This window comes from Rhinolophus sinicus, linkage group LG02, assembly GCF_036562045.2.
Source record: "Rhinolophus sinicus isolate RSC01 linkage group LG02, ASM3656204v1, whole genome shotgun sequence".
Classification (NCBI taxonomy): domain Eukaryota; kingdom Metazoa; phylum Chordata; class Mammalia; order Chiroptera; family Rhinolophidae; genus Rhinolophus; species Rhinolophus sinicus.
The window spans coordinates 99,262,860-99,280,314 of record NC_133752.1 but is presented as its reverse complement, the minus strand read 5'-3'; the positions used below and the strand labels follow the sequence as shown (position 1 = coordinate 99,280,314).

Below are 17,455 nucleotides of genomic sequence, written 5' to 3'. Positions count from 1 at the left end.
CTTCAGTATGGTTCATAACAGAACCCTATGGCAATGTTTCTAGCCTGAAATCAGTTCATTTACCAGGATTGTTTGATTGGTTAATCAGACATAGTACAGATGCTCCTACTGCCGTATTAGTGCAAACACACTTTTTCCCTATTCAGTACAGCTCTGTTCTTTCCTCTGAGCCAGTGCCCACAGGTACATTTTGCAGTACTCTGAATATAAACCCAGGCACATATGTAACTCTAAAATCATTACACAGCAATACATGTTCAAAATAGAGGTCATTAAATTTTTCAAAATACGTGAACAGTTTTCTTTGGTTTTTGACAAAAATGCAAATTTTAAAAATGTTCAGAAAAATTTGTGCCCTCAATATCAGATATGTTCATTTTCAGAGATTTGTGCTCAGTTTGTGTGAGACTACCTGGATGAACTGAAGGTTAACTGAATGTAGGATGAGGGATTTTCTGCCTCAAATTTTAGAAGGACTTTCATGTGGAAAAGGAAAGAAAAACAGTTTGGGGCTGAATATAAAATCATCTCAGATAGAACTGGATTCATTACATGGAGACTGGGGAATCACTCATTCAGGGCTTTTACAAAGGGGATTGTTTTTTTTAAGATTATGTGCATGACAAGATAATTCCTATAGTCTTTACCTCATATAAGATTTCTTGAGTCTATGAGATAATGACGTACCTGAGGTCTTTAAGAAATAAGGAAGAGTATGTAACACTGATTTTGTAGTTCTGTCTATCTCTATTTTTTATGTAAGGTATAGAAGAACATCTGAAACAATTAAGAGGACTCATTCTCCATAATCTCAGCATTTTAAGTTATTTTCAATTTGGAGTATTCCCTTTTAATGTTTACCCGTGTGCATAGTTATTTTTATAAACGTTCACTCATAGTTCTATTTACTTTTTGGGTTTTTTAAAGTGATTTTTAGTTACCATGAGATAAATTTAAGGGAATATGTGTATTTTCCTGAATTCTGATGGTCTTTCATCCTGAAAACCACTGGTAGATGTGGTGAGTAGGAGCAATATGTTAAAAATATCTGAGGCCACAAGGGCTTCTTTGAAAAATGGATTTTTGTGGTTTGTGGGCATTTCCTAAACTGTTTGTGTTGGTTTCTTTTTCACCTGAATTAGTGGATCATGGACTTGCCAGGTTGGTGACAGTATATTGTGAGCATGGTCACAAAGCTGCCAAAATCAACCCTCTCTTCACCGGACAAGCCCTGCAGGAGAATGTACCCGAAATCCAAGCCCTTGTGCAGACCCTGCAGGGACCCTTTAATACCACAGGTAAAGTCCATTTACAAGAGACCTTCCATGTGAGTTACCTGCCGACAGATATGGGGCTCCTTTCTCTGTTCTTGAAGAACCCACGTGCCCCCTGGAGCTGAGGCTTCCATGGGGTGGGAGGAGGCAGTGAGGGCCACATTCAGGCACTGCCATGGAGGAGCAGTCTTGAGGTTCTAGAATGGTCTTCCAACACAGTCCATTTCCTCTGCGTTCAAACACCTGGAGACAAATGGCCAACAGGTGCATGAAAAGGTACTCACTGTCACTAATCATTAGGGAAATGCAAATCAAAACCACAATGAGCCATCACCTCACACCTGTTAAAATGGATATTGTTAAAAACCCCAAATAGACAAGTGTTGGTGAGGATGCAGAGAAAAGGGAACCCATGTGCACTGTTGGTAGGATTGTAAGTTGGTGCAGCCACTATGGAAGACAATACGGAGGTTCCTCAGAAAATGAAAAATAAAACCACCATGAGATCCAGCAATCCCACTTCTGGGTATTTACCCAAAGGAATTGAAATCAGGATGGTGAGGAAATACGTGAACTCCCATGTTCAGTGCCGCATTGGTCAGTCGATACCAACGATCCAAAGTGTATCAGAAGAAACCATAAGCAACATAAAGTAAATGTTGGTTTAACTCATGTTGTAGGTTTAGGCAAATGGCTGATAACTGAGTTGGTGCTGAGCTGATGACATATTACAAACCTTCCTTTTCTTTGACTGAGATTCAAGGATATTTCCTTTTACCTTAAAATATTGCTTTACTACCAATACAAATTCACATTGAGACCAACTATTTAATAATTGATGCTGCTTTATAGATATTATTAAGACTTGAACATTTTGGTAGACAGATATTTGAGATAAAGGTAGGACGTATGATTTGTAGCCATAAAGCAGATAAAAAGGAGGTTTCAAATTTTAGTTTGAAATGACTATAGAATCAAAATTTGTTATAAAGCAGCATGGCTCTGTCCTTGTGGAGAAAGATTGTTTTTTTCTCTTCTCGTTTTACTACCTCATGGCTTTTGACCATATTTTTAGTTTTGCTTCTAGAAAAATATAGATAAGTATTGATATTGACCCAAGTTATTCAGAATGAAATGCTCTGAACTGAAATAATTATTTTGGTATGTTCTATAATTAGTTACGTGGTTGATTCTTCTTTAAAATGATCCCTTTGATTCCATTTCGTAGGATTATTGAACATGGGGAAGGACGAGGCCTCGCTGGAGGAAGTATTAGCCTATCTCAACCAAATCTACTGTGGGCAGATTTCTATTGAAACCTCCCAACTTCAGAGTCAAGAGGAGAAAGACTGGTTTGCCAAGCGGTTTGAGGAACTAAAAAAGGAGACATTTACCACAGAAGAGAGAAAACATCTGTCCAAACTAATGCTAGAATCGCAGGTATAAAAGCAGCAGCTGATATCAGGGAACTAGGTCAGCTCATTTTCTACAAAGACACAAATATTGAAGAGAGAGAATTAGACATTAATTCTCTGAACGTATCTTCCCTTACCCCCCATTGTGTCAACACGACCAACAATATAACACCAACCACTTTATTCTGAGCAGGAAAAAGTAGAACGCCGAACAATGGACCTTTTGGTTCTCCTCAGTGTCAAAATACTTTTTATATATTTGTCTCCTCATCTATAAAAGATTGAAAAATCCTTAAGATCTTACTTCTCTTTTTATTATCTGGAGTGATTGAAAAATTAAAAAACCTGTGCATGAAAGACAAATCAATACAAATAATGGAATTGAATCTCTGTCAGGGCTATAATCAGGACTCAGGCATATCAAGGTGACAAGGAACTATTCCCAATCATTCAGACAGTTGGCTGGTTTGCAGCCTTGATGAAAATAGTACTGTAGAGCCTGAAACTAGAACTCAGGTACTGGGAGAGCAGCAGAAACCTAAGGCCCGGCCCTACACTAGAAGAACACACATTCTAAGGGGATTCCTCTTGGGGTAAGTCATTCTACCTCTCAGGTCATTTTCTCTGCATCCCCCACTGCTCTCTGGTGTCCTTGGCAAGGCTTTCCTGCCGGGCTAGGGGGACTATGTCTGTCTCTGGGACATGTAGTGAGGGGGCACGGCTGAAGCCATGGGAAGTGTGGGGATCTGTTCAATGACACGTCAGTGAGTTTGACTTTGACCTGAGGAGTCAGATATCTTCCTGTAACTGTGTCTGATATGATGTCCATAGGAGTTTGATCACTTTTTGGCCACCAAGTTTGCCACAGTGAAGCGATATGGAGGCGAAGGAGCTGAAAGCATGATGGGCTTTTTCCATGAGTTGCTGAAAATGTCAGCTTACAGTGGGATCACCGATGTCATCATTGGGATGCCCCATAGAGGGAGACTTAATTTATTGACAGGCCTTCTGCAGTTCCCTCCAGAGGTAAGATACTTTCTATGACAATTGACTGTAACAGAATAAAACCAATGGTAATAATTCCTTTTAGAAAACTGACAAAGCATATGTGCCATTGACATATGACACAGCTGACTTAATTGATGGAACGCAATGCTGCTGGATAGAACTGGTATTTAGGTTGATTTTCTGTATAATCACATATGGAGCCTTTCTTCTCTCAGGGAGATTAAAGATTACTTTGTTTCCTCAAGGATTTTATGAATAGATACATTCTGTTCTTGGAAGCACTCTTTTCTTACTTAATAAACATTGTTCAAATGAACACAGAGATCTGTGCCATTTTATGCAATTTTACCTCCTACTAATTTGCAGAATTTATAATTAATAAATTGTATAAAACTAATAACACATTGTTATCTCAAGAAACCACCTAAGTGAGTGGTTTTATGGGTAATTGAGTTTTGGTATTTCTGTTCAGTCCAACTCAGCTGCCCTGTAAGTCTCTCAAAAGACTTGACAGCCAGGACTGAAAATTTGGTGTTGGGGAACATCTGAGAGATTTGATATGTAATAAGATTGTGGCCACTATGCATGGATAAGCCTCACTACTGTTCTTGTCCTGGAGATTAAAAATAATTATAAGTGTTAAAGGCACTATCAAAGTTAGGTGGAGTGAATATAGCCCTTGGAAGGAAGTGTGATCCTTAAGAATATTACAAAATCTATGTGGTGTCATGTCCAGGGGCCAAGTTTTACCTCTGTTTGTCATACCTCAGTGTTTCTGATGCTAAGAGGCTGGTAATCAGCTTTTATAAGACAGATACCTTAGAAAAGGTTCAGTACTTGTACGACAGGATAAAGTGATTGACAGATGGAGGCATGTATTTCGATCCATGCAGAAATTCTTAAACCAAAAATTGCATTCCCAAAATAGCTTAGACAAAGAAATTACTCAAAGATGCAGAGATGATTACAAACGATCATCTTTTTGAGAAACACATCTTATCTGCACTGTGTGAGTATGTATGTATCTATTTGTAGATAGGTCAGTAAGAAGCTTTTTTAATAATCCACATGCTCTTTTGGTAAATACCTTGGTTTGAGATCCACCTTTCTTGCTTACTAGCCAAGGAACTTTAACAATTTAGTTAATTTCTCTTGCGTGTTCATTTTGAAAATGGGTAGTAACATCTATCCCCTAGAAGACTAAAAATGAAGTCAGAGAATGTACGCAGAGAAGTGCTTTGAGAACTGGATGGTAAAGCTTTTTAGATGTGAGCTAAGCTGTATACATCATCCCCTGTCTGAAAGGGATTAAGTTCTATTATTTTCCTCTCTATGTTTAACAAAATTAATACAAAGTTCTTTTTTTTTTTTTTTTCAGTTTCAGGCATACAAAACAACGCAATAGTTAGACATTTACACCCCTCATAAAGTGATAACCTCCCTCCCCCAATCTATTGCCCCTCTGACATGGTATATATCTATCACATTTTCATTGACTCTATTCCCTGTGCTGTACTCCATATCCCATGTCTGCAAATATATTAAATTATAGTTGACATATAATATAGTTGACATGAATATTATTCAGCTTCAGCTTCAGGTGTACAGTGCAGTGGTCAGGAATCTACACCGTCCATGAAGTGGTCTCCCTAATGAGACAAGTGCCCATCTGACACCCTACAAAATCTTTACAACATTATTATCTTCCCCAAACTGTCTTTCATATCCCTATGGAAATATTGTAGTTACCAATTTATGCTGTCTAATCCCTTCCTCTTCTTCCTCATCCCCGCCCCCCTCCCTTCTAGCAACCATCAGTTTTTCCTCTATATCTTTGAGACTATTTCTGTTCACTTTGCTCATTTATTCAGATCTTTAGATTCCACATATAAGTGAGATCATATGGTATTTGTCTTTCTCCAACTGACTTATTTCACTTAGCATAAAGTTCTCTAGGTCCATCCATATTGTTGCAAATGGTAAGATTGCATTCTTCTTTATAGCCAAGTAATACTCCATTGTATAAATGTACCACCGTTTCTTAATCCAGTTGTCTACCAATGGGCATTTCGGTCGTTTCCAAGTTTTGACTATTGTAAATAGCGCTGCAATAAACATAGGGGTGCATATATTATTTTGAATTAGCGTCTTGGATTTCTCTGGATAGATACCTAAGAGTGGAATTGCTGGGTCATAAGGTAGTTCCACTTGCAGTTTTTTGAGATACCGCCATACTGATTTCCATAGTGGGTGCAGTCCCACCAACAGTGCACCAGGGTTCCCTTTTCTCTACAACCTCGTCAGCACTTGTTGTTTGTTGATTTATTGATGATAGCCATTCTGACTGGAGTGAGGTGGTATCTCATTGTGGGTTTTATTTGCATTTCTCTAATGATTAGTGAGGTTGAGCATTTTTTCATATGCCTGTTGGCCGTCTGAATGTCTTCTTTAGAGAAATGTCTCTTCATGTCCTCTGCCCATTTTTTAATTGGGTTGCTTGTTTTTTTGGTGTTGAGCTGAATGAGTGTTTTATAAAATTTGGATATTAACCCCTTATCAGATGTACCTTTGACAATTATCTTGTCCCATTCAGTAGGCTGCCTTTTTGTTTTATTGATGGTTTCCTTTGTTGTGAAAAAACTTTTAAGTTTGATGTAATCCCATGTTTCTTTTTTCTCTTACTTCCCTTGCCCTAGGGGATATATCAGTAAAAATATTACTCAGAGTAATGTCTGCAAATTTACTCCCTATATTTTCTTCTAGGAGTTTTATGGTTTCGGGTCTTACATTTAAGTCTTCAATCCATTTTGAATTTGTTCTCGTATATGTCGTAAGGAGATGGTCCAGTTTCATTTTTTTGCATGTGTCAGTCCTGTTTCCCCAGCACCATTTATTAAATAAACTGTCTTTACCCCAACGTAAATTCTTGCTTCCCTTGTCATAGATTAAATGACCACATATGAATGGATTTATTTTTGGGCTCTCTATTCTGGTTTATTGATCTATGTGTCTGTTTTTATGCCAATTCCATGCTGTTTTGATTATGATAGCCTTGTAGTATGATTTGATGTCGGGTAGCATGATACCTCCCACTTTGTTCTTATTTCTCAAGATTGCCGTGGCTATTCGGGGTCTTTTATAGTTCTATAGACATTTTAGGATTATATGTTCTATTTCTGAGAAAAATGTCATTGGTAGTTTGATAGGAATTGCATTGAATCTATACATTGCCTTTAACTATATTAATTCTTCCTGTCCAAGAACATGGTATGTATTTCCATTTATTTGTATCTTCTTTGATTTCTCTCTTCAGTGTCTTATAATTTTCTGAGTACAGGTCTTTTACTTCTTTGGTTAAATTTATTCCTAGGTATTTTATTGTTTTTGAAGCAATTGTAAATGGTATTGATTTCTTAATTTCTTCTTCTGATAGTTTATTATTGGTGTATACAAATACAACTGATTTCTGAATATTAATTTGGTAGAGTTCTTCTGAAAATATATCCTGAGAGGTGTATTTAAAAATTTTATTTTGCTTATTGCAAGGCAGAGGTACCTTTCTGTCTGTGTCATGTTAAACTGTTCGTATAGTGTTGGGACTGCATTAGATTGTGAAAATCTCCAAATAGAATACACCTCTGTGCATTCAAGCAGTTAGAAGTTTGTGCCTATTTTTAAACAATGCATGATAATAATAATGATAAAAACATGTGCATAAAGTTTTTTTGTACTGTATAATTTAAACTTACCACCTCTTCCCTAGTTTCCATTGTGATAAAAGCCATTTTTTTTTCCTTGTCTGTGTATATATGATAGCTGATGTTCCGTAAAATGCGAGGCTTAAGTGAATTTCCGGAGAATGTCCCAGCCACTGGAGATGTGCTGTCTCACCTGACCTCCTCAGTTGACCTGGACTTTGGAGCACACCATCCCCTGCACGTGACAATGCTGCCTAACCCCTCGCACCTAGAGGCCGTTAACCCCGTAGCTGTCGGGAAGACTCGGGGAAGGCAGCAGTCCAGGCAGGATGGGGACTACTCCCCAGACAGCTCGGCTCAGCCTGGGGACAAAGTCATATGTTTACAGGTACTTGTAATTTCAGGCAATGAGGGCAGAGGTTGGGAAGGCTGACTAGGGGAAAAGAATGTCTGGGTTGCTAGGTCTGAAAGGAGATGGAAGATACTCAAGATGGACCTGAGATGAACTTTTGGGAAAAGAAGATTCTGGGGTCATTTTAAAAATCAATAGTAGATATGAAGTCTAGTCTCAAGGCATCTGACTTTAGATTGAGGTTTCCACTGTGTGTTTTTTTCTTGAGTTATGAATTAATTAAGGGAGCATTGGAAGGCATACCTGCTACTGCTAAGAGGACAGATGTCATGGCTTCTCTGAAAGTGTGGTCTTCTAGTAAACTCTATGTACCCATATCTCTAACAAGGCTGAAAGAGTCTGGATTTATTCATTTATTACTTTTTTTTTTACACTTTATTTATTTATTTATATTATTTTATATTAATTTCAAGTATTCAGCATAGTGGTTAGACATTTATATAATTTATGAACTGATTCCCCTGACTAGTCTGGTACCCACCTGGCACTATCCATAGTTATTACCATACAATGACTATATTCCCAATGTTTTACTTTACATCCCTGTGACTATTTTGTAACTACCAATTTGTACTTCTTAATCCCTTCACCTTTTTCACCCTGCTCCCAACTCTCCTTCCATCTAGCACCCTGATAAATCCAGTACCCATCTGGCGCCATACGTTGTTATTACAGTATTATTGACTGTATTCCTTATACTATGCCCTAGATCTCCATGTCTACCTTGTAACAACCAATTTGTACTTCTTAAGCCCATCTCATTTTTCACTCACCCCTCACCCTCCTCCCATCTGGCAACCATCACAATGTTGTATGTTTTAAAATGAAGGCCTTTGGCATTAAGGCAACCAATACGAATTATTAGTGTGGCTCTTCCTTCCTCTAACTCCCAATTTTTCATAACACAAAATGTATATTTTAGAGGTTTGGACCATAGGTCACATTTGTTTTCTACAAGGTTTTATTTAAATATGGAACTTTAACTACTAGGAGATAATTAATCCTGGATATCAGTAACTGAGTCTTCAAACCCAACAGAAATCTCTATATTCATAAGGCAGTAGAATATTTAGCTATGTATACAAATAACCACATTATCTTATTCACATTAATTTTTCATGGGCAGAAACTTACAGAAAATAGATTGGGGGTAGGCAGAGTTGGATTGGATTATGATATATTTCTAAATATAAACCTCCAAATCATTAGGCAGACATTCTCTTTACCTTTCACTTGACTTAACTCATGATACTCTGATATATTTTAGTCACTCACATTTACCCACTACATTAAGCAGCTCTTAAAGTTGATTTCTAAAGAGGTGAAAATGGCATTTTCTTTAAAGAGATAAGAAACTGACAACCCTCTTTTATCTACTTTATGTTCCCAAAATATTTGGCCCTGCTCCATCTGTACATGCGTTGCTCAAGTACACAATTCTAGTTTCTTGTAGGAACTCTTAAGTTTGGAGCCTGTAATACCGTGTTTCCCGGAAAATAAGACCTAGCTGGACAATCAGCTCTAATATGTCTTTAGGAGCAAAAATTAATATAAGACCCGGTCTTATTTTACTATAATATAATGTAATATATAATATAATATAACCAGGGCTTATATTAATTTTTGCTCCAAGAGACATATTAGAGCTGATTGGCTAGGTCTTATTTTCGGGAAAACACTGTATCATGGTGGGTAAGATTCTCCATGCTGCTTTTCCTGCCTGTCTTCTGTTTGTCTTAGTCCCGGAACCGGTGAAAGTGGATTTTCGTTTGTGATCTTCTTGTGTGTTCAACCCCTCGTCGCCACCCTGTTGTGTTTGGCTGAGCAGCTTCCGCCTCACCCAACATTTGTGCTTATGGATGCTTAATCCTACAAACTTTATGGAGCATAGTGGAGTGGTTTCCGTTTTTATTTAAGAAGGAAAATAAAAGTAGCAAATGACACAGTTGCGCTTTAGTGCCAAGAATCCTAAGACCAGGATAAAACAACGTAAGTTACGAACATATGTTATGTTCTTATCAATGCTTCTACTGTAACATTTTTTAAAGGAGCGGAAAAGGCACACATCTCTCTTCCTTGCTTTACTGACCTAGTTTTCCATCCTTACCCACAAGAAATCCCATCAGCAAGGAGGCCTTAGGGCGAGAAACCCCTTGACCTTGTGTGGGCCATGGTGTGGCTGCAGGTTGGACTTTACCGTGTAGCACAGTGTAGAAACGACAAGAACTCTGGTACCAAGAAGACCTGAATTCACATCCTGGCTTTGCTGCCTTCTAGCTTGGCCTGCCTGGTTCTGTACTTGGGTCTTCTGAATCTCATAGGTAAAGTGGGCGTCTGTTACATTCCTCGTCGTGTTCTGAGGATTAAGTGAGAACATATACAAAATAAGTTTCTTGATCCAGGAGAATAGCTTGGAGGGATGGGGAAATAAGTAGAAAAAATGGAGACATCACAGAAGATCTAGAGTTTAGTGCAAGCCATGTGAAATATATATTCTTTCTGAACCTTGGTTTCTCATCTGTAAAAAGGACAGTAGTGACTTACTTACCTGCCTCAGCCCCCGGTTGTTGAGTGGATTAATAATGACTAGTGCTGTGGAGATAATGTAAGGGTATGTTACTACTAGGTAAAGATACTCCAAAATGTCACTCATTCCTGTAGATCCTAGCTGTGGAAATTTCATTTATGCAAAGCAGTGCTTCCTTTCTTAGCCAAAATATTCTACTTATATAAAAATGACTCTACCGGACATTATCAACACCATTTAAAAATCTACTAAGTATTCTTTCTTCATTAACATTTAAGTCTTTTGATTCTGTTTCTATTAGACCACAACAATTGCCTCAAGTCAGGACATATCAGATCATTTTATTATTTAGTTCAGCATCTTGGCTGTTTACAATAATCATCTTTTCGCATGTCTGTAGAGCTCACATTTTCTTCTAAGATCTACAATTCCCTCATTATTTGCTTTCAACTTTTCTAAAAAACATTTCCCCCCATTCTGTCACCTTCCATGCACCATGTTTTGTGGTGACATTATGATCTAACAGACTAGAGTAGCACATTTTAGACATTCTCTCCTAGTAGCATTTTGTGTTTTCCTCAAAACATCCTTTCACTAATGTATCGTGTAATTTCCCCCCATGCCTGCTGTCTTTGCTGTCACATCACTCTCCTTTATGTTCACAGCAGTGGTCAACACACCATTAGCTGATGTGAGCTGCATGCAGTCTCTTTTCAGGGACAAGATGATTAGGAGAGAGGGAGAGTTCAAAGCTGTGCACTGTTCCTTGTATCTTGCAGGCTGTTTTCATGAAAGCTTTTCTAGAGCTGATTTCCTGCTGCACCTCCAACAGCCTTTCCTTCTGTGATGCTGCTGTACGCATACACTAGACAGTTGATGAGTGTACTAAGTGGTGGGCATAGGTGATGATGTGGGCTGGAAGCAGTGGCTCACCTGGCGGTGGCTGCAAGGGGAAAAGGACTGATTTAGCATCTTTGAAAGCTGCTTGAGATCAGCATAACCGGTCTACAACCAGCAGATTTTCAGGAGGGCAGGGGAATAGTGAGAGGGTGGTTGTTTCATTCCTGTTATTATTTGAAAACAATTTATTCCAGCCTGAAAACTTAAATTTCTCCATCCCTTATGTTCCTTTTCTTTTTTTTCTCCCCTGTGATTTAGGTTCACGGTGATGCTTCTTTCTGTGGTCAAGGGATTGTTCCTGAAACCTTTACACTCTCTAATCTCCCACATTTCAGAATTGGTGGGAGTGTCCATCTGATTGTCAATAACCAGCTGGGTTACACCACGCCGGCAGAAAGAGGAAGATCTTCCTTATACTGTAGTGATATCGGTATGTAACACAGGAGGCGTTAATGTTGCAGGGTCAGACAAGGAATTCCTGCAGAAACTTCTTGTTCAGTCGGAACAATGAGCCTCACCGGTTATCCCATTTTAAATTTTGGATCAGATACAGTCAGTAGCCACCAACAGTTTTTAAGTTAATAATTATTTTAAACTCTGAGTGTAATCTTTAAATCCAAGGAAATATCACTAGAGTGCAACTTAGAGGATACAATCTCAAATTGTTTAAGTAACCAGTTGAATGCTCTGATGGAAACCAGAGATCAACACAATTAGTACAACACTGGAATAATTGTCTTTAGGATGTTCAGACTTGGAGTACCCAAATCTTAGTCAAAAAGGATATGTTCCATTTAATAAGGGGTTACTATCCAAAATATATAGAGCAAATGCAACTTAATATCAAAAACAACCCAATTAAAAAATGGGCAGAAGAATTAAATAGATGTTTTTCCAAAGTAGCCATATAGATGGCCAACAGGCACACGAAAAGGTGTTCAACATCACTAATCGTCAGGGAAATGCAAAACAAAACCACAATGCGATATCACCTCACACCTTTTGGAATGGCTATCATCAAAAAGACAAGAGATAACAGATGCTGGCAAGGATGTGGTGAAACGGGACCCTTATACGCTGTTGGTGGGAGTGTAAAGTTGTCCAACCACTATGGAAAACAATATGGAGGTTCCTCAAAATATTAAAAATAGGTCTACCATCGGATCCAGAAATACCACTTCTGAATACCCAAAGAAAATGAAAATAGGATTTTGACAAGATACATGCACACCTATGTTTATCACAGCATTACTCACAATGATCAAGATGTGAAAACAACCCAAATGTCCATCAATGGATGAATGGATAAAAAAGATGTGGCATACATATACAATGGAATGTTCCTCAGCCATGAGAAAGGAGGAAATCCTGCTATTTGCTACAACATGGATGGACCTTAAGCACATTATGCTAAGTGAGATAAATTGTACAGAAAAAGACAAGTGCTGTATGATATCACTTATAAGTGGAATCTAAAAAAGAGTGTCAAAGCTATTTAAAAAACAAACAAACAGTGAAATGGTGGTTACCAGTGAATGGGAGGGGGAGGATAAGATTGATGGTGTTTAAGGGTACAAACTTGTAACAAGTAGTAAATAAGCCACAGAGATCAAATGCACAGTATAATGAATATAGTCAATAATACTGTACTATCATGACATAATGTGATAAATATTGCTTTAATGGCAATCATAGCACAATATATAAATGTACCAAAGTAACGCACTATATACCTTAAATTTATACATAGTAACATGTCAAGTATATATATATATACATATAGATACATATATATGTGTGTGTGTGTGTATATATATATATATATATATATATATATATATATATATATAAGGATATGTTCAGCCACTAAATTTGGCTAAGTAGTCTCGTTAGAAATGAGATGTGAAGAAGCAAAGTTGACTTGTTTAACCTGTGGAAATTGGCAGTATTAAGAGAAATACAGGGCTTTTATTACCAAGTTCCTATTTCACACAGTTGTCAGAACTGTTAGAGGGTAGTAACTATCCTGTTTTTATACCGAGACTGGCCTGGATGCCTTTGGGGTTGTCTGTGTGAATTTTTTGTGGGTAGTTGCTGAAAAATCATTCTTTCTCTTTAGAGAAAGTCCTTTTTTTTTTTCTAGGATGCATTCTTTCATGACCCTTTTATCTCAGGAGGAATGATAATAGTAATAATGACGATAACAAAATAAATATTGTTATATACCATGCACTTTTAAGAACTTTATATGCATTAACTCGTTTAACCTTTACAACCTGACTAAGAGGTAGGGGCTCTTATCCCAGTGTTACATGTAGGGAGACTGAGATTCATAACTTTACCAAGGTCACACAGTAAATCACAGAGCTAGGACTTGAACTCATTCTTGTCAGCTGGACTCCAACGTGTGGGTTCTTAACAAACAACCCCAACTCCCTGTGAGGATGTAGGCCGCCCCGCCACCCCACGCATACAACAGGACTTGGTGCTGAGCTTGTGTCAGCTGGGTGAACTGGCCCACGTCATCTCGGTCTTCTCTGCTTCAGGGAAGCTTGTGGGCTGTGCCGTCATCCACGTCAATGGAGACAGCCCAGAGGAAGTGCTCCGTGCCACAAGACTGGCTTTTGAATACCAGCGCCAGTTCCGGAAGGACGTGATTATTGATTTGTTATGCTACAGGCAGTGGGGCCACAACGAGCTGGATGAGCCCTTCTTCACCAACCCGGTCATGTACAAGATCATCAGGTACAAGGATACACCTTCATGAATATGCCCTCTTTCCTGCAGTGTTCACATTATGGTTTTTATTAGACACTCTGAGGTAGGGTGACCAACTTTCCTGTTTGCCCGGGATGTGAAACTTTCATTGCTAGAACCGAGACAGCCCTAGGCAGACTGGGATGGTCCCCGTATTCTTCAAACTCTACATATTTCCTCGATGAATAGACAAAGGGGGCAACTTAACCACCCTACGTAGCGGATGGGTAGACGGAATAGGAGGGCTTAGGCAGAGCCTTGCCTGAAGTCACTTAATATAGCAGTGACAGGATCAGAAACAGGACCTCCACGATCCAGTTCTGCAAACTATAGATGGGGACCTAACTTTATGTCTTGGTAAGAGGTTATATAATAGATTTTAATGACTGTCCAGAACTGTATTATCCAATATGGAAGACACAAGCCATAAGTGGCTACTGAACACCTGAAATGTGACAAGTCCTGATGGTGATGTGTGTGAGTGTAATCCACACACCAAATTTCAGATTTAACCCTGTTTCCCCGAAAATAAGACCTAGCTGGACCATCAGCTCTAATGCGTCTTTTGGAGCAACAATTTATATAAGACCCGGTCTTATATTATATAAGACCCGGTCTTATTTTACTATAAGACACATTAGAGCTGATGGTCCGGCTAGGTCTTATTTTCGGGGAAACACGGTAGTACGAAGAAAAGATGTAAACTATCTAAAAAGCAATTTTTATATATCATTAGATATTAAAGTGACAATATTTTTGATAGATTGAGTTAAATATGTGATTAAAATTAATTCCACCTGTTTCCTTTTACCTTTTCTAATGTGACCACTAGGAAATGTTAAATTCCACATTGGCTTGCATTATATTTCTGTTGGAGAGCACTGAGTCTGAAGGTTAATGTGACAGAGGAATATGTCACTTTGGAATTTCCTTTTTACATGCTAGAAAATAAAATAGATCCCTCTTCTGTACCTTGTTTCCTCATAGACTTAAATTAAAGCAGAGGAATAAACTTGGTGATATTTGATGGTCCTTTCTGGTCGTAGGTAGCAGATGGCTCTTGGAAGAACAAATCTGGATTCTCTATTTATCTCTGAGCTTAGCAGCTGAATTACTTGATGTACCTCCGGGCCCCATTAAAAAAAAAAATCTATCCTGCCTACCTCTCACTTTTGTCAGGATTCAATATGAGAATATATCTGAACAGACTTTATAGTTTAAAAGTTTCATACAAATGTTGTCATTATTATAAAAACCAGGTGCTGAGTATGTACAGGATTCTTACAGCCACCTGAAACAGATGTCAGCAACTTTGGATTTAACCCCTCTTTAAATAATGGGGGGCCAAATAGGTAGACAATGTAGGTCAGGCCTGTAAATCACCATCCAGAGTTTACAGTTCATAGAAAAACTACTATGAATTATTTCTACCCGAATGTAGACAAAAATTTATAAAAATAAATTTGTTTTCTCTTGCTTGCCTGGACAAGATTTTTACTCACCACTGCTTTTTTTTTGGAGGGGGGGGAGAATTTGTTGGAGTGAAAATCCCATAACATACATGGACCATTTTAAAGTGAATAATTCAGTGGCATTTAATACAGCGCTGTGTGGCCACACCCTCTGTGCAATTCTAAAACGTTTCCTACGTGCCTTTTTACAGCGATGGCACTCTACAGCCCCTTCGACAATGACCGTGTATGTCTCTTTGGTTTTACAAAGCAGATTATTTTTCCCCCTCTTTGCTCGACAGAGCCCGAAAGAGCATTCCAGACACATATGCAGAGCACCTTATTGCCATTGGACTGATGACCCAGGACGAGGTGTCAGAAATCAAAGCCTCCTACTACGCAAAGTTAAATGACCATTTAACGAACATGGCTCATTATAGCCCCCCTGCCACTCACCTGCAGGCCCACTGGCAGGGTCTGGTTCAGCCGGAAGCTCGCATTTCCACCTGGAACACAGGTGTGCCCCTAGACCTGCTGAGGTTTATTGGCGGGAAGTCTGTGGAGGTGCCGGAGGAACTCCAGATGCACAGTCACCTTCTGAAGATGTATGTTCAGGTAGGGGGCGCTGAAATCTCCGGTTATGATGCCAGTCCTGTGCAGCAAAGGAGTTGGTGTTGGTCTGGGCACTGGGTTGGCTAACTCACTTGACAATTCACTTGTTTATTGTGTGTCATTAGGTTGTAGGAAGCGCCCAGTAGTGCTTCAGTACTGGTAGTCAATTAACTCAGAATTTGTCTACTTTCCTTCCTTCTTTCTTTCCTTCATACATGTTTGATACATTATATGTACTTCATGCACTTTATTAAAAATACAGCAATACAGGAATGCGTGTTTTGATTTTTCTGACTAGTGGTTAGAAAACACTTTCATTCTTTTGGGTGGCTTAAATAAAATAAATACAAATCAACACACATATACCCGAAGTCAACTATTTAGACCCTTAAACCAGTTGAGATTTTACACATTGTCTCATGTTAAATATGGATGTGACAGACCGTCCCGATTTGCCTGGGACTCGGGTTTTAGTGCTAAAAGCAGAACAAGGAGTTCAAGGTCTTCATCTTTCTTAAACCTGGATAAAGAACCTTTACTGTGAATTATTTTTAAAACACTAGCTTCCTTTATGGGTTTTTATTATAGGTAGAGAGACTATTAAAACAAACGACGTACTCACCGTCCAGCTGAAGAAATAGAATAGTACAAATACAGTTCCGTCTCCTCGCATTCATCCACAGGTTTAACCACTAAGTTGAGCACCTGAGTGTTTGCCTGTTATAAAATGTCATATAATTGCTACCAGACTCGCATGTATCCTTCTTCACTTAATGTTTTATTTAACGTTACTTAACATGTTGTACTGCATTTTTTGAACTTTGGGGAAAAAAAATATGGACTCTTAAAAGTTTTCTTTTTTCTCCCCTTCACTTTCACAGTCCAGACTGGAGAAGGTGATGGATGGAACCAGGTTGGACTGGGCCACAGCAGAAGCTCTCGCCTTGGGCTCATTACTTGCTCAAGGTAAGACGTTTCTGTTTAGCTGCACAGCTGGCAGGGAATGGTTTATATGACGTTTGTTACTCTGTAAATCACAAAAATCTGTGATCTCTGCAGATTTTTGGGTTACAACTGCCTCCTATTGTTTTGACTAGAGAGATTCCAAACATGTTATCTTTTCTTACTTGACAATGTTATTTAGTCTTAGTGTGACTCATGTTGACAGCCTTCATGAGAGAATAGAGCAATTATGCTTGGAAAACAAAGGGCTCAGGGCCGGATGTATTAGAAAGATATTCTCCTCTAAAAAATGGAGGGCAAATGATGACTCTCCATTCTTGTACAATCTCATCTTGACTACAGACTTTTGGACAGGTATATTTTATTAAAGATAATCTATTATCCTAAGGGAAATTCTCAGGATGAGCTGATGTATAAAAAATCAGGGTCACCGTGTCT

General features: G+C 38.5%; 1 protein-coding gene across 1 annotated transcript in view; it reads left to right on the top strand.

Moving 5' to 3' along the window:
- DHTKD1 (dehydrogenase E1 and transketolase domain containing 1) overlaps positions 1-17,455 on the top strand; it is a 42,190-nt gene that overhangs the window by 9,379 nt on the left and 15,356 nt on the right. Inside the window, exons 2-9 of the mRNA XM_019710274.2 lie at positions 1,143-1,298; positions 2,503-2,714; positions 3,521-3,715; positions 7,514-7,783; positions 11,493-11,664; positions 13,781-13,979; positions 15,745-16,057; positions 16,936-17,020. Coding sequence (XP_019565833.1) covers positions 1,143-1,298; positions 2,503-2,714; positions 3,521-3,715; positions 7,514-7,783; positions 11,493-11,664; positions 13,781-13,979; positions 15,745-16,057; positions 16,936-17,020 — 1,602 coding nt within the window. The remainder of the gene's footprint in view (positions 1-1,142; positions 1,299-2,502; positions 2,715-3,520; positions 3,716-7,513; positions 7,784-11,492; positions 11,665-13,780; positions 13,980-15,744; positions 16,058-16,935; positions 17,021-17,455) is intronic.